The sequence below is a fragment of the Hyperoodon ampullatus genome (genome assembly GCF_949752795.1).
Source record: "Hyperoodon ampullatus genome assembly, chromosome: 3".
NCBI classification, from domain to species: Eukaryota; Metazoa; Chordata; class Mammalia; order Artiodactyla; family Ziphiidae; genus Hyperoodon; species Hyperoodon ampullatus.
This window is the reverse complement of record NC_136916.1, coordinates 4,432,483-4,459,692: the sequence shown is the minus strand read 5'-3', so window position 1 is coordinate 4,459,692 and position 27,210 is coordinate 4,432,483. Positions and strand designations below refer to the sequence as shown.

Below are 27,210 nucleotides of genomic sequence, written 5' to 3'. Positions count from 1 at the left end.
GCCGTGGAGCGGCTGGGCCCGTGAGCCATGGCCGCTGAGCCTGCGCGTCCGGAGCCTGTGCTCTGCAACGGGAGAGGCCACAACAGTGAGAGGCCCGCGTACCGCAAAAAAAAAAAAACAAAAAAAAAACTATTAAATAGAAAATGAACCCAAGGTGATATTAACGCCTAATACAGTAGTCTGTTTTTTAGAGAACTTGCTGAGTGATTTTGAACATTTATTCTAATATAGACTCGTTAGTAATTTTTGACGTAATTTCGGTTCTCCTAAAACGCAGACAGACAGACACTTTGCTGTGCCTTTTTTTAGCTTCTACTCCTGTCTAATCCTCCATAAAGAGTCTTAAAGAACTGCGGAAAACTGGCCAATTTAACGACATGTGCAAGGCAGTTTCTGTTTGACCATCTTAACACATCTTTTCTGAACTAGTCCTTTGGGCCAGTCTGCTCTCAGTTTTAGCGCATCATTTTTTTTTTTTTTTACATCTTTATTGGAGTATAATTGCTTTACAGTGGTGTGATAACAAAGTGAATCAGCTATACATATACATATGTTCCCATATCTCTTCCCTCTTGTGTCTCCCTCCCTCCCACCCTCCCTGTCCCACCCCTCTAGCTCATCATTTTTGAAGTTGTCCATTCTCAATGTGGAGAGCCTTCAGCAAGCAACGGCTGCAGAAGAAGGTCTTCTACTTTTGGACAAACTAAAGATTAAAGATACCCAGATGGTTGTGAGCATCGTACAACTACACACCATAGTTGAGCGTAGAACAAAAAACCAGGCAAATTGCTTTTGACCTAGACACCATTGATCTTGGGCTTCCTCTGTTTCCATCTCCCCATCTCTACTTGCTGAAGCCCTCATCCAAAGCCCCAACATCATGCTCCAGCTCCTCCCAGGTCTGTTCTTATTCTCCAAGTGTCCATTCACTGAAGCCACCTGGTCCTCCTCTTCCATTCTCTGAAATGTTTCCTTGATAATTCGGTGCTTGGAAGAAAAGCCATTGGCTTCAACTACAACTGCAAACCGAGGGGGGGTGGCCTTGTTTTAAGTGTTCTCGTCCTTCATTGTACTTCCAGCTTGATTGTTGGATCTGTGTTGAACAAGCCACTGAAAATCTGTCTTAAGGTCATTGTCATTTCATTTTTATCAGAAGCTCTTCAATGAGAAACAATATTCAGTGGAATTGTTTGAAGGGCACAGAGTCCATCACTGTCTAAAACTCTGGAGGCCTAGTGTTTAGGAGCAAGTGCTTTGGAGTTCAACAGATCTGAATTCAAATTTCTACTGCTTATGAGTTGTAGGACCTAACTCTTGTCTGTTTCCTCCTTTGTAACCCAGGGATAAATAATAACCATACCTTCTTCAGAGCTGATATGAGGATTAAAGGAATAGTGCTTCCTTACGTCTGCATCAGTAGATGTTAACTCTTCTGGTTATTGCTGTTGTTAATACTCATGGATCAAGACACATCTGTATGGGTTTAGGTATCTGGTGGAGCCCAGTCTCCCCTGATTCCCCTGGATTATTTTATTGAATGTCGCTGTGGTGGGAGACTTAGTTTCCAGGGAAGGTCAGTCTAAGAAGCATCTCTTTACGACCCACTGTAGCATTTCCTGTAAGGACGCCGTCAGGAGCGCTCTTTATCACTTTCCAACAATGTTCCTTTTTATGGGGACCTCCAGGAAAATTCAGGGTCCAGTGTCAGTGCCAAGCAGAGACGTTCTCTTGAGCATTTGGTTTATTTTAAGTTCATGGACAGTAAATTATATAACCGACTGAGTTTCCCTTTTTGAGTTGGCTGCTAGAAAGCTTAGAGCCAAATGCATGGCTCATTTGTTGGCAGTGCATCAATTATTATGGGATGCATTTTGTGTCCCTGTCTTTATTATTCTGTTTTTTCTTTGAATCCTTATTCTCTTTCATGCAAATTAAATGTTACTTTAAAATTTATTCTTGTAAATTGCCTAAAATTATTTCTGAAGCAAGATGAGTAATACATAGGTAGAAAAATAGATATAGATATATAAACAAAGGCTTTCAATAATTTAACCTGTGTAAATGGCTTGTAGCTTGTCTATCTAAAAGATGTTTAACTTTTGTAAGAAGATACTTGTTATAGAAAAAGCATTTTCCAATGGGTAAAGTTTCAGATTTTGCATGAAAGAGAAAGGAATTGGTTCAAGAATGGGAATGTTTTGCTGGAAGATAAGTTTGATTTGGGAAACCAGTAGGGGAGCCACTGAGCTCTTGGTGGAGAAGTGTCTTATATGATTGGATTAGTTAATTAACTTAATCATTGTGTACAACCCCAGGGTCAGTTTATAAAAAGAATTTTTAACCTTTCATAGAGAGCATAGGACGACTGTGGGCTCAGGAGTCAAACTCCTGGATGGAAATCCTGGCTCTGCCATTTATTTGGGCAACTTACTTAACTTCATTGTTCCTCGATTTCTTTGTTTATAAAATGGAGATCAAACTAGTACTTACCTCATAGGGTTCTCAGGGAAATCAAAGGATAATATACACGTACCAAGAGTTTAGAATAGTGACTGGCATTTGGTAGGAGTCAATGCATATTAACTCTTATTCTTCTTTATCTTTTCCACTGGAGCCCAAGGATTTTAAAAAAGATGCCACTTGTCAGTTTTGTAAATATATCACATAGTAGGGCTGGTCAGAGAGTGGTGATGGCAATAAAATATATATGTGGTTTATACATATGCCACAGAATTCCCAAATCTATCATGAGTGGTTCATGGCAACTTCAGAGAAAACGTGCGTTTTTCTTTCTTGGTCTTTCCAAACAAACAGGAAAGCAAAATAGCTTCTGTGAAATATTCTATCGTATTAATATCATAGATTTGTTCATGAAACATGACACCATGAATAATGTGTCTTGCCTTTTTCCACCCAAGGCTCAGTGTTTTCTTTCTTATATACATGTTCTATTTCCTTAGATCTATAGTGAGTGAAAGGAATTGATTGATCAAATGTATTTTCTGAAAAAATAGTGTTGTATGGAAAAATTTAACACGTAAATGCTCTTGCCCGTTCTCCTTCCTCAATTCCTCTGCCTCCCAATATAAAGAGAATGTGTCTGGCCTATTCAGTGTTGAAAGAGAGTAAAAAGCTACAGAAATTAAGCAGATCTGCCAAATATAAGGCTGGGGGATGCAGGTTGAGGGAGAGAAAATAAGGAAACTGAGGGCCTGGGAAGGGAATTTTCTGATGTTTCTGTTTGTGTCAGAAATTGAAGAAAGAAAGCAATCTTGAGAAAGAAAAACAGAGCTGGAGGAATCAGGCTCCCTGACTTCAGACTATACTACAAAGCTACAGTAATCAAGACAGTGTGGTACTGGCACAGAAACAGAAATATAGATCAATGGAACAGGATAGAAAGCCCAGAGATAAACCCATGCACATATGGTCACCTTATCTTTGATAAAGGAGGCAAGAATATACAGTGGAGAAAAGACAGCCTCTTCAATAAGTGGAGCTGGGAAAACTGGACAGCTACATGTAAAAGAATGAAATTAGAACACTCCCTAACACCATACACAAAAATAAACTCAAAATGGATTAGAGACCTAAATGTAAGGCCAGACACTATCAAACTCTTAGAGGAAAACATAGGCAGAACACTCTATGACATCAATCACAGCAAGATCCTCTAGGACCCATCTCCTAGAGAAATGGAAATAAAAACAAAAATAAACAAATGGGACCTAATGAAACTTACAAGCTTTTGCACAGCAAAGGAAACCATAAACAAGATGAAAAGACAACCCTCAGAATGAGAGAAAATATTTGCAAACAAAGCAACTGACAAAGAATTAATCTCCAAAATTTGCAAGCAGCTCATACAGCTCAACATTAAAAAAACAAACAACTGGGGCTTCCCTGGTGGCGTAGTGGTTGAGAGTCCGCCTGCCGATGCAGGGCACACGGGTTCATGCCCTGGTCCGGGAAGATCCCACATGCCGCGGAGCGGCTGGGCCCGTGAGCCATGGCCACTGAGCCTGCGCGTCTGGAGCCTGTGCTCCGCAACAGGAGAGGCCACAACAGTGAGAGGCCCATGTACCGCAAAAAAAAAAAAAAAACAACCCAATCCAAAAGTGGGCAGAAGACCTAAATAGACATTTCTCCAAAGAAGATATACAGACTGCCAACAGACACATGAAAGAACGTTCAACATCATTAATCATTAGAGAAATTCAAATCAAAACTACAATGAGATATCATCTCACACCAGTCAGAATGACCATCATCAAAAAATCTACAAACAACAAATGCTGGAGAGGGTGTGGAGAAAAGGAACCCTCTTGCACTGTTGGTGGGATGAAAATTGATACAGCCACTATGGAGAACAGTATGGACGTTCTGTTCCTTAAAAAACTAAAACTAGAACTACCATACGACCCAGCAATCCCACTACTGGGCATATACCCTGAGAAAACCATAATTCAAAAAGAGTCATGTACCAAAATGTTCATTGCAGCTCTATTTACAATAGCCAGGACATGGAAGCAACCTAAGTGTCCATCGACAGATGAATGGATAAGGAAGATGTGACACATATATACAATGGAATATTACTCGGCCATAAAAAGGAACGAAACTGAGTTATCTGTAGTGAGGTGGATGGACCTAGAGTCTGTCACACAGAGTGAAGCAAGTCAGAAAGAGAAAAACAAATACCGTATGCTGACACATATATATGGAATCTTAAAAAAAAAAAAGAAGGTTCTGATGAACCTACGTGCAAGGCAGTCATAAAGATGTAGATATAGAGAATGGACTTGAGGACAGAGTGGGAGGGGTAAGCTGGGGCGAAGTGAGAGTAGCATCCACATATATACACTACTGAATGTAAAATAGATAGCTAGTGGGAAGCAGCTGCATAGCACAGGGAGATCAGCTTGGTGCTTTGTGATGACCTAGAGAGGTGGGATAAAGAGGGTGGGAGGGAGGCTTAAGAGAGTGGGGATATGGGGATATATGTATACATTTGGCTGATGCACTTTGTTGTACAACAGAAACTAACACAGTATTGTAAAGCAATTATACTCCAATAAAGATCTATTAAAGAACATATATGTATACATACATATATTTACACACATATATATAAATATATATACACATGTATATATCAGTATATGTATATATACATAGATATCTGAATCACTTTGCTGTGTACCTGAAACTACCACAACATTGTAAATCAACTACACTTCAGTAAAAATAAATAACTTTTAAAAACTTTTTTAAAAATTAAAAAAAGAAAAAAAATTAGTGGCGAAGTTTTTGGTGCACTTAAGAACACTAGGCTCTGCCTGGGTGCACTTATAACAACATACTCTGAAGAAAGAGTTCAGTGAGCAGGTATATGGGCTGCAGTGTCTGTGAGAGGAGGGGCTCTCGTTTCCTGAAAACAGAGCCCCCCAAAGAACTGTAAGCACTCAGGCAGCGTCAGCCCTGACAAGAGACCTTCACCTGCTATACCAAAGGCTCCTCTAGATACAGTTTCATTCTCTGTCATCAAAGACTGCCCCAAGGAAGCGCTTTATCCTGTTCAACACCCTCTGTGTACTTTATCCCTCATAACTGCTAGTAATGTAGAAAGTCAGTAGTAAATAAACTTGAATTCTCATCCTTTATAAAGACGGCCCAGAAATAAGTCTCTTGCGACTTTGAAAATTCCTGACGTTGAGATCATAGGCATTTCTCTGTAATTATATTGAACGTGTTGCTTGTGGTATTCTACCTCTTGTTGTCACTTGGTAATATTTTACTTTTAACATATCTTGCGTGTTAACAACCTAGCAAATTTAACAGTTCATTAGGTTTCCGATTTGGCTACATGAACCAAACAGCTAGTGTTATTGACTTGATTTGATTTCATTATTGAGTAGACAGACATTTATTTCAGACAACTACAGAAGTTCAATAACTTCACATTTCTCACTAATAGAGAACGATTGACTAGTTTTTACAAACTAACAGTTTGGAGTGGGTTTTTTTCCTATTTCTTAATACAGCCACGGAAATGTTCACATTTAAAGGCTTCAGTGGTTCTGTGTGTCCTTCAAGATAAAGTCTGAACTCTGTGCTGTGACGTTCAAGGAACTTCACGGTCTGGTCCCAGCCTGTTCTCCTGTCCCTCCCCTGGCTTCTTGTCACTTTTTCCTGCTCCTACTTCCCCAGCCTCCTCCACAATCTTAGCGTCTGTGAATTAAGCATTCATTCCAGAAACGCTTTGAGGTACTATTTTTTCTTTGAGGTACTATTTTTTCTTTTTTAAGAAATTTATTTATTTATTTATTTATTTATTTATTTATAGTTGTGTTGGGTCTTCATTGCTGTGCACGGGCTTTCTCTAGTTGTGGTGAGCGCGGGGCTACTCTTCGTTGCGGTGCGCGGGCTTCTCATTGCGGTGGCTTCTCGTCACTGAGCACGGCCTCTAGGCGCGCGGGCTCAGTAGTTGTGGCACGTGGGCTCAGTAGTTGTGGTTCGCGGGCTCTAGAGTGCAGGCTCAGTAGTTGTGGCGCACGGGCTTAGTTGCTCTGCAGCATGTGGGATCTTCCCTGGCCAGGATTCGAACCTGTGTCCCCTGTATTGACAGGCAGATTCTTAACCACTGCGCCACCAGGGAAGTCCCATGAGGTACTTTTAAATACAGGTTTAGCTTCTATAACTGGGGTCAGGCTCAAAGTGACTTAAACAATACAGGCAGACCTCATTTTATTGCACTTCACAGATACGGCGTTTTTACAAATTGAAGGTTTGGGGCAACCCTGCAAGTCTATTGGTGCCATTTTTCCAACAGCATTTGCTTTGTGTCTCAGTGTCACATTTTGATAATTCTCACTTTACTTCAGACTTTTTCATTATTATTCTGTCTGTTACAGTGATGTATGATCAGTGATCTTTGATGTTGCAACTATGACTCACTGAAGGCTTAGATGTTGGTTAGCATTTTTTTTAGCAATAAAGTATTTTTCATTAAGGTACGTGCATTGCTTTTTAGATTAACAGACTACAGTGTAGTGTTAACATAACTTTTATATGCATTGGGAAACCAACAAACTCCTGGGACTGACTTTGCTGCCATATTCGTTTTATTGCGGTGATCGGGAAGCGAACCCCCAATATCTCTGAGGTCTGCCTGCATAGGAGTTGGTTTCTGTTTTATGTACTGTAGAGCACAGGGAACTGTACTCAATGCTGTTTAATAAACTATATGGGAAAAGAATCTGACAAAGAATAGATATATGTATATGCATAACTGAGTCACTTCGCTGTACGTTAGAAATTAACACAACATTGTAAATGAACTATACTTCAATTTAAAATTTTGATAAAAAATAATAAAATAAAACAAACAAAAACTAACCAAAAAAAAAAAGAAAGAAAAAGAAAATAGAGTCCAAATGTAAGCGATATAGAGCTGGCTTGGTAGCAGCACTATCCTACCTGAACCTTGGTAGCGACACTGTGTCCTGCAAGACACAGGCTCTTTCTGTCTTGTTGCTCTTTTCTCCTGAATATGCAGCACCCTTCAATATAGCCGGCTATTCCAGCTGCCAGCAGTCCACGTCCCCTCAAGCCAGCAAGAAAGGGAAGACGAGAAAGGGGAAGGCACATGACTAAGGTGTTGGCATGTGCCATTTCCGCTCCTATCCTGTTGAACGCATGTCGGTCACATGGCTGTACCAAGTTGCAAGGGAGGCTGAGATATTTCTCTAACTTAGCCCAGCAGCCCCAGGTCCATTTCTGTTACTTCAGATGAACTAGAGAATGTGTGATGAGGGGAGTCCAAATCTTTGTCAAACCTACCATGTCTATGTTACTGCGCTAAGTGCTAGGGATAGAGAGATGAATAAGGACTGGATTTGGGGGAGAAACCAGTAGAGTTGGAGAGATTTGGGGTAAATCCCTGTTGTCTCAATGTATCATAGATACTGAATGTATATACATTGTTCTTCACCTTCTATATAAACAGAATTTATTCTGTATATAATCTGTATATAATCTTCTGTGCTTTTGTATTTCCTGCCTCCTTCCCTGGATTCTTTCTGCCTCCTTTCCCCCTGGATGCAATTCTACCCGCTCTGCAAAGAGTAGCCCAGGAGTTCCCCCACCTTTGCTAAGCCTTCAGCACTCCTTCCAGGGACAGGTAGGAGTTGTGTCCTTAGTGTTCCCTTAGTGCTCAGATGCTGTGTTCTCTTTCCCCTGTTTTGTTATCAATGCTTGGAGGCAGGTGTGGACTGTGTTTTATTCATGTCCTACCCCCAGCACCTAGGACAGTGCCAAAGCAAATAGAAGATGCTGGATAAATGTTTGCCAAATCACATTAGTGCTTGGCCTCCTGTTGTGGATTCTGGAAAGGCAAAATGAGTGGACTCTTTAATGAACTGGGGAACTCTCATATTGTGTATAGTAATATCACAGTTGATAAGAAGTTAAGTGAATTCCAAATCAAATTCATAGAGGAGATCGTGTTTCCAATGCTTTCATCTTATTCTAACTTTGAGTTTGTTTTTTATTTTTAGTCAGTTACCCTAGTAAATGTGTTCTGGCTGAGGGTGATGAAGGGGGCTTAAGAAAATGCTAGAATTTGAATGAATGTTCTCTTATATTACTTGCTGTATTTCTCACTAAAGTTGATTTCGAAAACCAAAGTGATATCCTGCTTACTAGAAATCAATCTTGTGTGGTCCAGGAAATGTTGAATTTTTTCCAGGACTTACTTCAAAAGACAATTTACAACCTGATTCAAAAATTTTATTTTACTTTGGGTTCCTGATGTAATCCCAAAAGGAACCTCACTGTCTGTCCATAGCCTATCCATGATTCCGTTTTGGATCTTCAACTATGTGGGAGATGAATCAGTATAGGATAAAAACCATAGAATTTTCAGAGACTATTCCAATTATATGAATTACTAGATATTAGTAATATGATTGCTTATGTTACTTACAGACAAAGCACTTGACCATTTGGGCCTCAGTTCTTTTATTAGTCAAATAAGAACATTGAACTAAGGCAGGTTTTTTCAGCTCAGCCTGTTAGACTATGAATAATAATGAGTTGTTACTTTAAATGATAGGTTTTCAGGAAAGAATGGTAAAGTGCTGAGAGTTAACGGGTTTGCACTTTCCATGGGCCTAAAGAACATAATGGTGTGTGATCTCATCTGTGACATGAAATAGTTAAAATATCTTCTCAGGTGGCAACAGTATATGGAATGACGTGGGCATGGGGACAATTGTGGATCAATAGCTGTGGCTATATAAATCATTGCTAATTAGAACAGTTGATACCATATAAATTAATAGTTTTATCCCCAAATGCCTTAATCATTCATCTTTTCAGGTGTGACATGTACAAGGCCTTTTAGAAAGAATGTTGCAATCAGCTCCCTCTCTGCAAACTGTGTCTTTAGAAAAAAGATGTAAAGTACAGCTTTCAGCTTACAAGGAGTATTCATTTGTGAGATCTGGGGCTTGGAAAGCAGGCTTATTGAGTTTCTTGTATTAAATCATAGGTGATATATTAGCTAATTAATTAATGAAGTCTGACTCAGATCTGATTTGCTTGCCGGAGTTATGTTTATTTAATGTGCTTTCACGTAGAAAATGAGTAAAAAGCACACAAAAACCTGTGTAGCTGTAGTGGCTGAGTGAGTTGGGTCCTGAGGCCAATCCTTCGTACAATTCATGTGAAACACGTACTGCAAGATGAAGCGTCTGACAATTTGGAGGCTGGTTCTGTAGTCCTAGGAATCTGGAGTGAATTAAAGTCTAGACTCTGTTATTTTTCAGAGGAAAGGGAGGAGGGAGAAATCACAGATCAGATATGGCCAAAGTGATACGGAGGCACCACTGAAGCAAGGATGCTGCTGCCAGTCTGTGGAGGCTTCAAGGCGGTAATGGCAGAGCAGCTGCGTTCTCAGAGGGTTGCGGGCAGAGTATCAGGAATAGGTCTCCCGTTGTAACAAAGCAGGAGGCTGCCGGCTTGTGAATGGCAAAGATGCTCTGCTGTTTGAAAATCTCCCCAGGTGAGAATGGCTACCGTCAAAACGTTGCCAAGAAACTCTAATGATCCAGACCGTCACAACTGTATGTTAGCCATAGTCATTTCAGGAAAATAAATGATACTTTGGGTAGATTTCTGGTCAGTTTCTTCCCTGAAGCTGAAGAGATCGGATTCCCGAGCAAAGAAAAACAGGGAAGAACAAAGTTTGGGCATGCCCGCAGGAACAGCAGTATCTTTAGAAACTACCTGGGAGGCAGAAGCTAAGTGTTGATTTGCCCGTGCCTCCTACCTGGGAGTGGAAGGTGGGAAGAAATGGACAGTGGGTCTGCTCAAAAGAGGAGGTACAGTGCAGCTTGGTGAAGCCACACGCTGACTGCGTTCTGCACGGCTCTTCATGCAGTGCTGTGGGCTGGTGCACCGGAGGCGAGCCCGGGTGTCCTATGTAAGTTTCTATTGCTGTACATTGCAGCTAGGGGCTGAAAATACTATTCGTGTCTGTCTGGTGCGTGGTGCCTCTTTCAGATGTTTTTAATCCCTGTGCTGGGGATCAGCCAGACAATCAACCATTTGTACAACGAGTTTTCAAGCCACCTGAGGTATCTGAGATTCTGAGTTTTTCCGGAGATGTTTTTTTTAATGTATCTTTCGTGCGGTGTTAACTTGGATAAGGTCGAAAATAACTTGCCCTGGGATCGCTTGGGAAGTGCATTGTCTCAGAGGTCTGTATCAGTTCAAACCAGTTGATATTCTCTTTTACGTAGAGTCCTGTTTTCATCTTTGAATTATGGCATGAAAAGAATCTTTTTTAGGGAGAAATACCACAGTTTGTCAAATTAAAGATAGCCACAGACTCTCCCTTTAAATCCTATTTTGAACAGCTTTAGAAAAATAGGAGATGGATGACACAGCTGTTGCAGTTACGCCAGCATTTACAGCAGCTTTATCATTCTATGACTCTTTCACTGAAATAGCCCTTATTTCATGGACCTGCTGTGTTTTGCAAAATGGCTGTCTGAATATTAAATTCTACAAGGCAGGCTTACACAAACACTGAAGTATCACTACTTAAAATGATTGGATGCTAATTGAAAGATGCCGCACAGTATGCTAGCTGACAAGCTCGGAGGAAACGGTCGCTTTATTTTCACCCTCCTTTTGCGTGTGGCTACTTGATTTTCAGGGAGTGATGTGAAAGCAAGCAAGAGGCTTATGCAGGCTGGACAAACTGCAGTGCTGAATTGCTTAACACTGATCTGAGATTCCTGGCTGCAAAACAAATAGAAAATCTACAAAGAGAGCTAATCAATACTTACGGGTATAGCGTAGAGAAATCTGTGACCTTGGAAAACTGGCCACTACAAGAGATATGTGTGACACTTCCAGGACAAACAAGGTCAAAATCTGATACAATCTACCTAATAAAGTTGGAGACCAGGAAGGTGGGAAGATGAGAAAGGGATATTTATATTCCTATCCAATCTTAAAGAGAATATTCCATTTTATTAAATAATTAAAAGCGTAAAAAGCCCCATTAACTTACCAATTTTTGTAAGGGTTATCTATTCAGGGTCATTTGTCTTTTTGAATGCAACAGTTGACATGTGAGGAATAAATGTAGTAGTGAGGTAGCCAGCAAAGATTTTTAAAGGCAACATCTGCAGAAATAGATATTTTTTTCAGTAGAAAAATTAATTGCTTTTTAATAGGATTTGGGAATAAGTATTAGAAAGTTTCTAAAGTCTAAAATTAACCACATAAAGAAAAATCTTAAATTAAAAATAGAAATCATTTGAAGTTTAAAATCCATATTTTTATAGATTCATGAAGATTGACAATTCCATAGTTTCATATATTTCTGTTTATTCTTATATAATAAATTAGAGGAAATCTGTGGTTATGTAGCCTGCTGGCTAGAGGAATTCTGAAAGAAAGCCTCAAACAAAGCAGTCTTTTTTTTACCCAACTTATTTTTGTCCTTTTCCTGACATTGAACATGTAAACAAATAGAAGAGACAGCATAAACTGTATTTTCTGGAGTCTTGACTGAAAGCTTAGAAGATTTGATTCATCTGCTAATTCTCAAACTTTTTTACCCTGTGTTTTGGTGAAGGAACTACAAAACATATAGCACAAATATACCTTAAAGATAAAAGAAATTCATATATCTTGGTCACTAGAAACAAGTCTTCCTTTATTTTAGAACATTTATCTCTTGAGAACTCTAACCTGTAACCCACCTGCTGCTATTTTAGCCTCTTTTCTCTGGTAGTTTAATACATGGATTGCAGTTTTCTTTATAGATAGTCAACCTAATGCTGTAGTATGTTAAATCTGAAACATATTTCATTTCCTTGGAGGAGAAGAACCTCTAAGTATATATCTGGCAGTGAGAACTCTCATTTGCCTGCGAAGCAGACAACATGTGGAGTCTGGAAGCTGCTCGGTGAATAAACAAGTAGACAACAGGGCAAAGGGTGCCCGAACCCATGTGTTGCACAAGTGATGGGGGCCTTGTCCATTAAGTGGACTGTCTCGGTGTCCTTTCTCCAATTTGTTATCAATTTGATGGAATGATAACTTAGATCAGGCTAGTACTAAATTCCAACTAAAGTCTAGGAATTAAAAGCGGGTATATGTAAAAATATATATATATGTACGAGGTATAATACATAATTCAGTTGGCACGGTGTATGTGTAATCATCCACTAGTTCTTATACCTTTTTTTAGTACGACAGTTTTCTCAAGGATTCTTCCTAGTCTCACATCGTCTCTCAGAAAGAATATGAAAGTTCTGTGGGTTCTGAATCAAGTCATGTATGTACATATTCCATGGTCCTTTTGTTTCTAGGTTTTTACCTTCCGTGGCTGTCACCTTTATTAGGCGCCCTCCCCTAACTCATTCAGAAATTGTCCCATGAGCACCCTGTAGGCTGTGGCCCCTCTTGTTCTCTGTAAGACGCAATTCATAAGCCTCTCTTTTTGGCATTATTGAGTATTTGAACTCAAGAGCTAGTCTTCGTTATTTTGTTTCTACCAAACAATCATTCTTTTAGTACCCAGCTTCGCATCTTAGACATAATTCCTACTTTTATCTCAACTGTCCTGCTATTTTTATTTTATTAAATGACATGAAAATCTGTCAGCTGAATAAATACTCTTACACTTAAAAGGATATAGAAGCCTGATAAGTTCTGTGTGTATCTCTATGCAACACTTCTAAAATATTGACATTTGCATGCTTTGGGGGAGCAGAGATTGATACTAACTCTTTTGGAGTAAACTCTATGGAAGTATTGCACACATGCAGAAAAGTGCAGAAATCTTAAGTGTTGAATTTGATGAAAGTTCTCAGTGAGCAAGTTTGTGTAACCAACACGAAAATCAAGAAACCAAGCAATGTCAGAACTCTTACCCTACCTTCCACTGACCAATCACCTCCCCCCTCCTCCACGGTACCCCCAATTTGGCTTTTTCCTATTTCTGAATTTTATACAAATGGACTCATGCCATATGTATTCTTTTTTGTTCAGCTGATGTTGTTGTCATTTTATTTATGAGATTAACCATGTGGTTGCACGTAGTTATAGCGGTAGTCTGCTAACTCTCATGGCAGTATAGTATTCCATTATGTGACTAGACCGTAATTTAATTTTCTATACTGTTGAGATGCATTTGGGTAGTCTCCAGTCAGGAGCTATTGTAAATACTGCTGTTATAAATGTTTGTACCATGTTCTTTTACTGATGCTTACGTATGCATTTCTGTTAGATATAAAGCTAGGACTGAAATTGCCAAGTCATGGGGCTTATACATATATTCAGCTTAAGTCAAAACTGGGAAAGAGCTTTCCAAAGTGGTTCAATCGACTTACACTCTCACCAGCAGTGCCTCACCAAAACTTGACGTTGTCAAGTAAATGTGTAAATGTAAATGTGTACAAGTACCCCATGTATGGTAAATGTGTACAAGTACCCCATGTATGGTTTGACTTGGTGTTTCTCTGATGACTATTGAAATCAAGTACCTTCTTTATATATTTATTGGCCAGTTGGAGAGCCTCTTTTGTGAAGTACCTGTTTGAGTCTCTCTTTTTTTTTTTTAAATATATTTTGGAATTTTCATACAGTAGAGATTTTGAAGATTTTTTTCAAATATTTATTTATTTATTTATTTGTCTGCGTTGGGTCTTAGTTGTGACACGCGGGAGCTTCATTGCGGCATGCAGGATCTTTCGTTGCAGCGCGTGGGCTCTAGAGTGCAGGCTCAGTAGTTGTGGCACACAGGCTTAGTTGCCCCATGGCATGTGGGATCTTAGTTCCCTGACCAGGGATAAACCAGCATCCCCTGCATTGGAAGGCGGTTTCTTAACCACTGGCCCATCAGGGAAGTCCTTGTTTGAGTCTCTTGATTATTTTTCTGTTAGGTTCTCTGTCTTTTGAGGCTTTTTTGTTCAAAAAAGAACATACAAGGAAAAAAGGTAATGATGGTTAGCATAATAAAATGACTAGAGACAAAATGGTATATACAGACATAATTAGAATGTGGAATCAGGCCAATCTAGGTTTGATTCTTGGTGTCATTGTTTATTTACTGCATGATAGTGGGGAGTTGCTTTTTTTTTTTTTTCTTAGTCTCAGCTTTCTCATCTGTATAATCGGGGAAATAGGGCAAGCTTGAAGGATTGTTTTGAAAGTTAAAACGAAATGTTGACAAAAACAAACCAAAGCAAACAACAAAAAAACCCAAAACTAAATAAAGTGAAATGTTGTGCTACAACATTGTAAATCAACTATACTTCAATAAAAATTTTTTAAAAAAACGGAAATGTTTTTGTCAGCCCCTACCAGATCATGAGATGGAGAAACTATAGGACGAGAGCGGGAGGGGATGGTAGGGAGGAAAATGGTTAAAACTGCTCTTTTTAACGTGGAAGTACAGTTGATTTACATTATTATATTAGTTTTAGGCGTACAACATAGTGATTCAATATTTTTATAGATTATACTTCATTTAAAGTCATTATAAACTATGGTCTCTTTTCCCTGTGCTAGACAATAGCCTTGTAGCTTATTTATTTTACACGTCGTAGTTTGTGCCCCTGAATCCCCTCCTCTTTTATTTTCCCTCCCCGCTTCCCTCTCCCCGCTGGTAACCACTGATTTGTTCTCTGTCTCTTTCTGCTTTGTTATATTCAGTCGTTTCTTTCATTTTTTAGATTCCGCATATAAGTGATAACACACAGTATTTGTCTTTCTCTGTCTGACTTATTTCACTGAGCATAACACCCTCCAGGTTCATCCATGTTGCTGCAAATGGCAACATTTCATGTCTGAGTAATATTCCATTGTATGTATGTGTGTGTGTATACACATACACACACACACATATACAAACACACACACACACACCACATGTTCTTTATCCATCACAAAATACTTCTAGGCCCATTGTGTCATTTGATGTTACAACAGTGTTTAAGAGTACAAAAAAACAAGGCAAGTGATGATAACACCATTTTATAGATGAGAAAACTTCAGGGCTTCCCTGGTGGCGCAGTGGTTGAGAGTCCGCCTGCCGATGCAGGGGAAGCGGGTTCGTGCCCCGGTCCGGGAAGATCCCACATGCCGCGGAGCGGCTGGGCCCGTGAGCCATGGCCGCTGAGCCTGCGCGTCCGGAGCCTGTGCTCCGCAATGGGAGAGGCCACAACAGTGAGAGGCCCGCGTACCACAAAAAAAAAAAAAAAAAAAAAAAAAGAAAACTTCAGATGAGAGAAGTAAACTGTATCGCCACAGGCCACAGGATCTGATGGGGCCAAGCTGAGATTCAAACTGAAATTTATTTTTATTCCACGTGCCACGTTTTGTGCATCTTGTTTGGAATGTCGTTCTAAGTTAAAATAATGGGATTATAATTAAATTTAATTAATGCTAAATTTTTGTAGTGCTTTTGAGTATAAAACTCAATTATCATTGAACTTGAGAAGTATTGTACTAAAGTGCCAGTAATAGAGATTTCTGCTTAGCAGAATTGTAGGTAATATATTTTATGAATTATAGCTTTTTTCTCACAATTCGTACTTTTTTCCAAATTATCATAATTGTCTTATTAGGGGAAAGAAGTTTAAGCTATACACTTATTATATATGTTCTGGAAAATATATTTTTATGGCAAAAGACTTTTTAAAGAGTTTTGAGAGGCATCAGTTTTGTTCTCCAACAGATAAAGGAATAAGGTTCATATGCATTAGTGGTTTTAATACAGGTGTATGTATATACATACAAATATATTACACCCATATTTATATATTATATACCTTAAATAACATGGTGCTTTTCCAGCCATGTCTTAAGATGTCCTTGAACGGTACTATTTGGCTCTTAAGACCTGTGTCTTGAAAAGTCAAATTTATACATATTTTGCCTGGCCTACTCTTAAAGGTATTTTCTCAACATTTGGGACTGCATGTGTTTTTAATAGTTTTTAATTTTGGCCCTATTAAAATCCTTAATTCGGTCCTTCAAATTTGTCAAGTGCCATTAATTCTAAAAAAAATTTTAACTCACGTGCATCTTTCTAGGATGTGAAAATATCCTTAGACGGTAAATGCTTACATCAGAGCAGTAGACCACAGCTTCAGAAATGACGACCATGAGTATTTAAGATATTTCACAATAAAAATGCCACTTGACGACTTCATTTTTTTCAGAGCTTTAAATTTTGCTTTAATTATACGCTTCAGTACATGAGGAAATTTTATTAATAGAAAATGAGAAAGATGAGCAGGCCTATAAGTGTTAAGGAGTACAGAGGGGGAAGATGAAGTTGAGTCAGCAGTTTGCAACCTCTGGGCGTGTACTGAAAATAAGCTTGTTGATGAATTTTCAAAGACGTGGGACCCTCTAGTTGCTTTCGAGTGTTCTCAGCTCATCCCTTTATCACTCAATGCTTTTCTTCCCATTGGAGAGGCAGTTTTGTTTATGTACTTATTTTTAGGAAGATAGCATTAAAATTTTTTTCAGTTTTTTTGAGGTATAATCGACAAATAAAATTATGAGATATTTAAAGTGTACCTCGTGATGATTTGATAAATGTCTACATCGTGAAAGATTCCTTCCATCTAGTTAATTAATACATCATCCATCACATATTTATCTTTTTTCTTTTCTTTTCTTTTTTGATGAGAACATTCAAGTTCCACTCTTTTTGGCAAATTTCAATTCTACAGTACAGTGTTATCAACTCAAGTCCCCATGTTATTCATTAGATCCACAGAGCTTGTTCATCATAGAGCTGAAAGCTTGTACCCTATTACCAACCTCTCCCTATTTCCCTCACCCCCCAGCCCCTGGTAACCACTTTACTATTCTCTGTTCCTGTGAGTTTGACTTTTTTATTTTTGATTCCACATGTAAGTGATACCATGTAGTATTTGTCTTTCTCTATCTGACTTATTTCACTTAGCATAATGCCCTCAAGATCCAGCTATGTTGTCATAAATGGCAAGATTTCCTTCTTTCTCATGGCTGAATAATGCTCTATTGTGTGTATATACATACCACTTCTTAATTATCCAGTGGGGTGTGTGTGTACATATATATTCCACATCTTTATCCATTCATTCATTGAGGGACACTTAGGCTGTTTCCTACCTTGCCTGTTGTGAATAATTCTGCAATAAACATGGGAGCATGAAGATATGGTTTAATATGTGTATGACAGACTGGAGCACGGGCACAGGCTCTGTACATTGTAGACCTTTGGGCAAGTCACTCCGTCACTCTGTGCCTCGATTTTCCTTTCTGTTAAATGAGGAATAACCACAGAACCTTACTCACAGGTTGGCCATGTACATTCCTTGGGTTAAACGATGAAAACACTTGGCTTGTGGTTTGTACTCAATTAAGTGTGAACTATTTTAATTATTGTTATTCCCATCTCCCTCTGCATCTGAGCACTACTTCTCCTGGGGTAAAAAAATGGCTGAGAAAGAGCCATCACTTTTGGAAGGGTGAGTTCATTGTTTTAAAGAAAGCTTCTGTAAAGTTTATTTAATTACGAAGAGCTGTGATAGTCATCATCCTCCCATTCTTTCTTGAAGCAGTTACTCAGCACCTGCTCTTTGCCCAGGGCTATCCTGAAAGTTCAAAATACAGAGAGGAATTGAACCCCTAATCCCCACCTTCAGGAAGGCCTAGTCTGATGCTGGAGATACATGAATTTATGGGAATATTACAGTGTTTGACCTAATGAGAATATCCAACAGTAGGAAAAAAACAAATGGCATACCACCTGTAGCAGAGAATAATACCACACCAGCATTAAAGAGAAAGCTGGATCTGTACAGACCAACACAGAACGAGGTCTACATTCTGAGAATATGTTACTTACAAGTTAAGTTGCAGAGCATTGTATATAGTATAATCACTTACACTGTACATGTGTTTATTTCTTTATGGGTATTTGTGTTTATGTCTATATGGGTATTTAAGAAGAGGCCTAGAAAGCTCTTCCAATGTATGGGCGTCTTACAGAAGTGGGCTTATCAAGGACGAGGTGGGATTTTACTGTTTATATCACTAGACATTTTACAATAAGTATGTTTTATTTTTGTAATAAATATTGAATGTGGCAAATGCCTTTAAATTAATTTTTCCCTCACTTTCTTCCAGAGAGGCTTATAAAATATAAATTAATGTATATAATGTACATATTTGCTCATTAGAAAGCACTCAACTTGAAATGCATGGAACGAAAGTAATCCAGAAATTGAGGAATCTGTTAGTTGAGAAGTTTTCATATGTACTCCAAGTGCTTTGAAACAAGAAGGGTAGATTTTGGCTGGTTCTTTAGGCCTGTCCTTCAGGGGTGTGATGTGCACATGTGCTCAAATATGGGAGAGGGTTCTAATGCTTTGCTTTGCAGGCTAAGAACTGTTTCATGAAGGATGGTCACATCCTTTTGAATTCATTTGCACTCCAGCATGCCTTTATTGTTAGCATATTTCCTAAGTAAATGAAGGTCTGAAGGGATGTATAAGGTCTGAGCAGAGGAACATAAATCATCTTAGGAGATATTTCCATTAATTTATGCTGGCCTGGTGAGTCATCTCCCTCCAGACAAAATGGTCAAGAGAGTCAGATCCAGTGGTCATGGCCCCATCCAACTGTCTTGAACCATCTTTTTCTTCGCTTCTGTGTTGCCTCGTTTGCCTGTTTCCATATATCTCTTCCTATTCCTCTCCTATACATACGATATCTTCATTTTCTGATTTATATTGGTATTCCGTCAGGTAGTCAGTTCTTAGAGAATCCGATGAATACCAACATACATCTGAGGAATGGTTAAAAGAAGGAAAATGTAAAGAAAAGTAGCCTTAGAAGAAATGGCCAAAATGACGGAAGGGAAACCGTTCCACGTCTATGCTGATGGCCCCTAAATCGGTATGTCCAGCTCAGATCCTTCTTCCAAGTTGCAGACCCATATAACCATGCAAAAGCCTTTCGATTATCTTTATCTGGAAACACCATGGGCACAGCAGACACAACCAATGCAAGACTGAATTCAGTCGTCTTTTTCCTGGTCCTACTCATCTTTGCCTCTTCCTTCCACTCTCCCACCAAAACCTGTATCTGCTTCCACCGTATTGGTCAGATTAAAAGTCACCACTATCCTCCCAGTTGTCCAAGCCAGAAACGAATCATGGTCCTTTCTCCTGACTCTCAGATCCAATCACTCCTTCCTTTCAGTCACTTCTCCCTCAAGAGCTCTGGGATCTATACTCTTCTCTCCTCCACCTAGCTTGACCCTAGCCGAGGCTCCAGGTATTTTCCTCCCAACTTGCTGCAGCAAAACCTCCTGAATGGTCCCCCTGTTGTAGTCTTCCTTCTGCAACAATCCTTTCTCCACACTGCAGCCGCCATGGTGATTTTTCTCAAAGGCGATCATGTTATTTCCTTGCCTAAAATCCTCAGTGGATTCCCATTCTCTGAGACTATCAGGACAATCCAAGCAACATGTTACAAGGCCCTTCTTGGTCAAGCCTTTGTTTGCCTCCTGGGCCTTAACCCTTAGCACCTTCACGCTCTGAAGTCCCAATGGTGTTGACTGTCATTCACTTCCCAGCACCTTCTGCCTCTCCGCCTCCTAGAGTCTGTTCCCAAGTCCAAGTCAGGCATCCTGGCTCTTTTCCGACAGTAGCACCTCCTATACCTTCTCGTACTTACTCCTTTACGTGTCTGCCCCCCTCCCTTGAACTCTACGTTCCCTTAGTTCCCTTTGCCTTGTTGCATCCCTATTGTCCAGGAAGAATGCCTGGCCTTTGGCCAATGTTCAAGACATATTTGTTGAATAAATAAATAAATCGTGCTGGAGGAATATTATCAAATTCTTACTTTTCCATGAACACCCTTCTCTTCCCACTAGTCATTATAATACGCAATTTTAATTTTATATTTACATAAAGTTCATTATGGATGTGTCTATGTGTGTGTAAACACACATATACATGTGCGCGCACACACACACAACAGGGTTTTGTGATATGAAGTTAGGTTCCTTGGTCTCTTCCATATTTACAAAGCAGAAGGTAAATTTTGTTGCAGGAGTTTGAAACTATGTAATCATTTACTCTTTAGACCTCTCTTCATTGTTTAGATTAGATTCTGGATATTTCTTTTAAGGATCTAAAGCAAGAACCAGCTCATTTACCCATGGCAAGGACCTGCTCCAGTGCTGCAGAGATCTGAGCTTGATTTCAATGGTGAAATTAACCCAAACCTACAAACTAGCTTCATTTAAAAACACTGGTTACCAGGAATTCCCTGGTGGTCCAGTGGTTAGGACTCCGTGCTTCCACTGCAGGGGGCATGGGTTCGATCCGTGGTCTGGGAACTAAGATCCTGTAAGCTCCGCAGACAAAAACAGAACAAACAAACAAGCAAGAACCACTGGTTACCAAATAGGTAAATATGTATTAAAAAATATTTTTAAAGTATCTTTAAGCACAGCCATTGAAAAATGAAAATACCACCATATTATTTTCTGAAGCCTTGAATTAAAGGCTTTAGCAGCTCTATGTATTGAAAGCTGCCCTAACATCTTTCCCATATATAACTTAGGGGCACCTGTTTTAGGAGATGCCTCATTCCTCCTACATCCCCTGTTGAAGCTCAGGTAGCAGTGCTCTGATGCAGCCTTTTGTGGTGTTGGTTTAGAGACCTGCTATTGCCAGACGACCTTTCTGCTGAATAGATCTGCTTCCCATTGAGCCAGAGTCTTCTGTTTGTTCTCTTTCTTGGTATTACATTGAGATAACAGCCAGTTCTCTTCTGTTTGAATCATCAGAAGTAGCCTCAGTTTTGTTTACTGGGGTTTTTTCCCCTTGCACTCTTTTTTTTTTTTAACATCTTTATTGGAGTATAATTGCTTTACAATGGTGTGTTAGTTACTGCTTTATAACAGAGGGAATCAGCTATACATATACGTATATCCCCATATCTCTTCCCTCTTGCATCTCCCTCCCTCCGACCCTCCCTATCCCACCCCTTTAGGTGGTCACAAAGCACTGAGCTGATCTCCCTGTGCAGCTGCTTCCCACTAGCTCTCGGTTTTTCATTTGGTAGTGTATATATGTCCATGCCACTCTCTCACTTTGTCCCAGCTTACCCTTCCCCCTCCCCATGTCCTCAAGTCCATTCTCTAGTAGGTCTGCATCTTTATTCCCATCCTGCCTATAGGTTCTTCATGACAATTTTTTATTTTTTTAGATTCCATATATATGTTAGCATATGGTATTTGTTTTTCTCCTTCTGACTTACCCCACTCTATATGACAGACTCTAGATCCATCCACCTCACTACAAATAACTCAATTTCATTTCTTTTTATGGCTGAGTAATATTCCTTTGTATATATGTGTCACATCTTCTTTATCCATTCATCTGTCGATGGACACTTAGGTTGCTTCCATGTCCTGACTATTGTAAATAGAGCTGCAAGGAACATTGTGATACATGACTCTTTTTGAATTATGGTTTTCTCAAGGTATATGCCCAGGAGTGGGATTGCAGCATCATATGGTAGTGCTATTTTTACTTTTCTAAGGAACCTCCATACTGTTCACCATAGTGGCTGTATCACTTTATATTCCCACTAACAGTGCAAGAGGGTTGTACACCCTCTCCAGCATTTATTGTTTGTAGATTTTTTGATGATGGCCATTCTGACTGGTGTGACGTGATACTTCAATGTAGTTTTTTTTTTTTTTTTTTTTTTTTTTTTGAGGTACACGGGCCTCTCACTGTTGTGGCCTCTCCCGCTGCGGAGCACAGGCTCCAGATGCACAGGCTCAGTGGTCATGGCTCACGGGCCCAGCCACTCCGCGGCATGTGGGATCCTCCCGGACCGGGGCACGAACCAGTGTCCCCTGCATCGGCAGGTGGACTCTCAACCACTGCACCACCAGGGAAGCCCTTCAATGTAGTTTTGATTTGCATTTCCCTAATGATTAGTAATGTTGAGCATCCTTTCATGTGTTTGTTGGCAATCTGTATCTCTTCTTTGGAGAAATATCTTTTTAGGTCTTCTGCCCATATTTGGATTGGGTTGTTTGTTTTTTTGATATTGAGCTGCATGAACTGCTTGTAAATTTTGGAGATTAATGCTTTGTCAGTTGCTTCATTTGCAAATATTTTCTCCCATTCTGAGGGTTGTCTTTTGGTCTTGTTTATGGTTTCCTTTCATGTGCAAAAGCTTTTAAGTTTCATTAGGTCCCATTTGTTTATTTTTGTTTTTATTTCCATTTCTCTAGGAGGTGGGTCCAAAAAGATATTGCTGTGATTTATGTCATAGAGTGTTCTGCCTGTGTTTCCCTCTAAGAGTTTTATAGTGTCCTTCCTTACATTTAGGTCTTTTATCCATTTTGAGTTTATTTTTGTGTATGGTGTTAGGGAGTGTTGTAATTTCATTCTTTTACATGTAGCTGTCCAGTTTTCCCAGCACCACTTATTGAAGAGGCTGTCTTTTCCCCATTGTATATTCTTGCCTCCTTTATCAAAAATAAGGTGATCATATGTGCATGGATTTATCTCTGGGCTTTCTATCCTGTTCCATTGATCTATATTTCTAATTTTGTGCCAGTACCATACTGTGTTGATTACTGTAGCTTTATAGTATAGTCTGAAGTCAGGGAACCTGATTCCTCCAGCTCCATTTTTCTTTCACAAGATTGCTTTGGCTATTAGGGGTCTTTTATGTTTCCATACATATTGTGAAACTTTTTCTTCTAGTTCTGTGAAAAATGCCAGTGGTAGTTTGATAGGGGTTGCATTGAATCTGTAGATTGCTTTGGAGAGTATAGTCATTTTCACAATGTTGATTCTTCCAACCCAAGAACATGGTATATCTCTCCATCTATTTGTATCATCTTTAATTTCTTTCATCAGTGTCTTATAATTTTCTGCATCCAGGTCTTTTGTCTCCTTAGGTAGGTTTATTCCTAGATATTTTATTCTTTTTGTTGCAGTGGTAAATGGGAGTGTTTCCTTAATTTCACTTTCAGATTTTTCATCATTAGTGTGTAGGAAAGCAAGAGATTTCCGTGCATTAATTTTGTATCCTGCTACTCTACCAAATTCATTGATTAACTCTAGTAGTTTTCTGGTAGCATCTTTAGGATTCTCTATTTATAGTATCATGTCATCTGCAAACAGTGACAGCTTTACTTCTTCTTTTCCAATTTGGATTCCTTTTATTTCTTTTCTTCTCTGATTGTTGTGGCTAAAACTTCCAAAACAATGTTGAATAATACTGGTGAGAGTGGGCAACCTTGTCTTGTTCCTGATCTTAGTGAAAATGGTTTCAGTTTTTCACCATTGAGGATGATGTTGGCTGTGGGTTTGTCATATCTGGCCTTTATTATATTGAGGTAAGTTCCCTCTATGCCTACTTTCGGGAGGGTTTGTGTCATAAATAGGTGTTGAATTTTGTCGAAAGCTTTTTCTGCATCTATTGAGATGATCATATGGTTTTTATTCTTCAATTTGTTAATATGGTGTGTCACGTTGATTGATTTGCATATATTGAAGAATCCTTGCATTCCTGGGATAAACCCCACTTGATCATGGTGTATGATCCTTTTAATGTGCTGTTGGATTCTGTTTGCTGGTATTTTGTTGAGGATTTTTGCATCTATGTTCATCAGTGATATTGGCCTATACTTCTCTTTTTTTGTGACCTCTTTGTCTGGTTTTGGTATCAGGGTGATGGTGGCCTCACAGAATGAGTTTGGGAGTGTTCCTCCCTCTGCTATATTTTGTAAGAGTTTGAGAAGTATAGGTGTTAGCTCTTCTCTAAATGTTTGAAATGATTCAACTGTGAAGCCATCTGGTCCTGGGCTTTTGTTTGTTGGAAGATTTTTAATCACAGTTTCAATTTCAGTGCTTGTGATTGGTCTATTTATATTTTCTATTTCTTCCCGGCTCAGTCTCCAAAGGTTGTGCTTTTCTAAGAATTTGTCCATTTCTTCCAGATTGTCCATTTTATTGGTACATAGTTGCTTGTAGTAATCTCTCATGATCCTTTGTATTTCTGCAATGTCAGTTGTTACTTTTCCTTTTTCATTTCTAATTCTATTGATTTGAGTCTTTTCCCTTTTTTTCTTGATGAGTCTGGCTAATGGTTTATCAATTTTGTTTATCTTCTCAAAGAACCAGCTTTTAGTTTTATTGATCTTTGCTATTGTTTCCTTCATTTCTTTTTCATTTATTTCTGATCGGATCTTTATGATTTCTTTCCTTCTGCTAACTTTGTGGGGGTTTTTGTTCTTCTTTCTCTAATTGCTTTAGGTGTAAGGTTAGGTTGTTTATTTGAGATGTTTCTTGTTTCATAAGGTAGGATTGTATTGCTATAAACTTCCCTCTTAGAACTGCTTTTGCTGCATCCCATAGGTTCTGGGTCATCGTGTTTTCATTGTCATTTGTTTCTAGGTATTTTTTGATTTCCTCTTTGATTTCTTCAGTGATCTCTTGGTTATTAGGTAGTGTATTGTTTAGACTCCATGTGTTTGTAGTTTTTACAGAGTTTTTCCTGTAATTGATATCTAGTCTCATAGCGTTGTGGTCTGAAAAGATACTTGATATGATTTCAGTTTTCTTAAATTTACCAGGGCTTGATTTGTGACCCAAGGTATGATCTATCCTGGAGAACATCCATGAGCACTTGAGAAGTAAGTGTATTCTGTTGTTTCTGGATGGAATGTCCTATAAATATCAATTAAGTCCCTCTTGCTTAATGTATCATTTAAAGGTTGTGTTTCCTTATTTTCTGTTTGGATGATCTGTCCATTGGTGAAGGTGGGGTGTTAAAGTCCCCTACTATGATTGTATTACTGTCAATTTCCCCTTTTATGGCTGTTAGCATTTGCCGTATGTATTGAAGTCCTCCTATCTTGGGTTCATAAATATTTACAATTGTATTATCTTCTTCTTGGATTGATCCCTTGATCATTATGTAATGTCCTTCTTTGCCTCTTTTGATAGGCTATGTTTTAAAGTCTATTTTCTCTGATGTGAGAATTGCTACTCCAGCCTTCTTTTGATTTCCATTTGCATGAAATATCTTTTTCCATCCCCTCACTTTCAGTCTGTGTGTGTCCCTAGGTCTGAAGTGGGTCTCTTGTAGACAGCATATATATGGGGTCTTATTTTTTGTATCGATTCAGCCAGTCTATGTCTTTTGGTTGGAGCAGTTAATGCATTTACATTTAAGGTAATTATCAATATGTATGTTCGTATTACCATTTTCTTAATTGTTTTGGGTTTGTTACTATAGGTCTTTTCCTTCTCTTGTGTTTCCTGCCTAGAGAAGTTCCTTTAGCATTTGTTGTAAAGCTGGTTTGGTGGTGCTGAATTCTCTTAGCTTTTGCTTGTCTGTAAAGGTTTTAATTTCTCTGTCAAATCTGAATGAGATACTTGCTCGGTAGAGTAATTCTGGTTGTAGGTTTTTCCCTTTCATCACTCCCTTCTGGCTTGCAGAGTTTCCGCTGAAAGATCAGCTGTTAACCTTATGGGGTTTCCTGTGTATGTTATTTGTTGTTTTTCCCTTGCTGCTTTTAATATTTTTTCTTTGTATTTAGGTTTTTTTTTTTTTTTTTTTTTGCGGTACGTGGGCCTCTCACTGTTGTGGCCTCTCCCGTTGCGGAGCACAGGCTCTGGACACGCAGGCTCAGAGGCCATGGCTCATGGGCCCATCCACTCCGCGGCATGTGGGATCTTTCCGGACCGGGGCACGAACCCGTGTCCCCTGCATCGGCAGGCGGACTCTCAACCACTGCGCCACCAGGGAAGCCCTGTACTTAGTTTTTGATAGTTTGATTAATATGTGTCTTGGCGTGTTTCTCCTTGGATTTATCCTGTATGGGACTTTCTGTGCTTCCTGGACTTGATTAACTATTTCCTTTCCCATATTAGGGAAGTTTTCAACTATAATCTCTTGAAATATTTTCTTAGTCCCTTTCTTTCTCTCTTCTTTTTCTGGGTTGCCTATAATTGAAGTGTTGGTGTGTTTCATGTTGTCCCAGAGGTCTCTGAGATTGTCCTCAATTCTTTTCATTCTTTTTTCTTTATTCTGCTCTGCAGTATTTGTTTCCACTATTTTATCTTCCAGGTCACTTATCCGTTCTTCTGCCTCAGTTATTCTGCTGTTGACTCCTTCTAGAGAATTTTTAATTTCATTTATTGTGTTGTCCTACATTGTTTGTTTGCTCTTTAGTTCTTCTAGGTCCTTGTTAAATGTTTCTTGTATTTTCTTCGTTCTGTTTCCAAGATTTTGTACCATCTTTACTATCATTATTCTGAATTCTTTTTCAGGTAGACTGCCTATTTCCTCTTCATTTGTTTGGTCTGGTGGGTTTTTACCTTGCTCCTTCATCTGCTGTGTGTTTGTCTTCTCATTTTGCTTAACTTGCTGTGTTTGGGGTCTCCTTTTCACAGGCTGCAGGTTCGTAGTTCCCGTTGTTTTTGGTGTCTGTCTCCAGTGGCTAAGTTTGGTTCAGTGGGTTGTGTAGGCTTCCTTGTGGAGGGGGCTGGTGCCTGTGTTCTGGTGGATGAGGCTGGATCTTGTCTTTCTCATGGGCAAGTCCACCTCTGGTGGTGTGTTTTGGGGTGTCTG

At 39.2% G+C, this 27,210-nt stretch overlaps 1 protein-coding gene across 6 annotated transcripts in view; it reads left to right on the top strand.

Annotated features, from left to right (window-relative positions):
* Nucleotides 1-27,210, top strand: part of CACNB2 (calcium voltage-gated channel auxiliary subunit beta 2) — a gene marked incomplete at both ends in the record, with an annotated part of 349,474 nt that overhangs the window by 58,208 nt on the left and 264,056 nt on the right. For 2 of the 6 annotated variants that reach the window (XM_079699464.1, XM_079699461.1), the window contains one exon: nt 10,439-10,486. The exons of the other annotated variants lie outside the window; for them this stretch is intronic. In XM_079699464.1, coding sequence (XP_079555590.1) covers nt 10,439-10,486 — 48 coding nt within the window. Of the gene's footprint in view, nt 1-10,438; nt 10,487-27,210 lie in introns of those variants that run through there. 6 annotated transcript variants of the gene reach the window in all.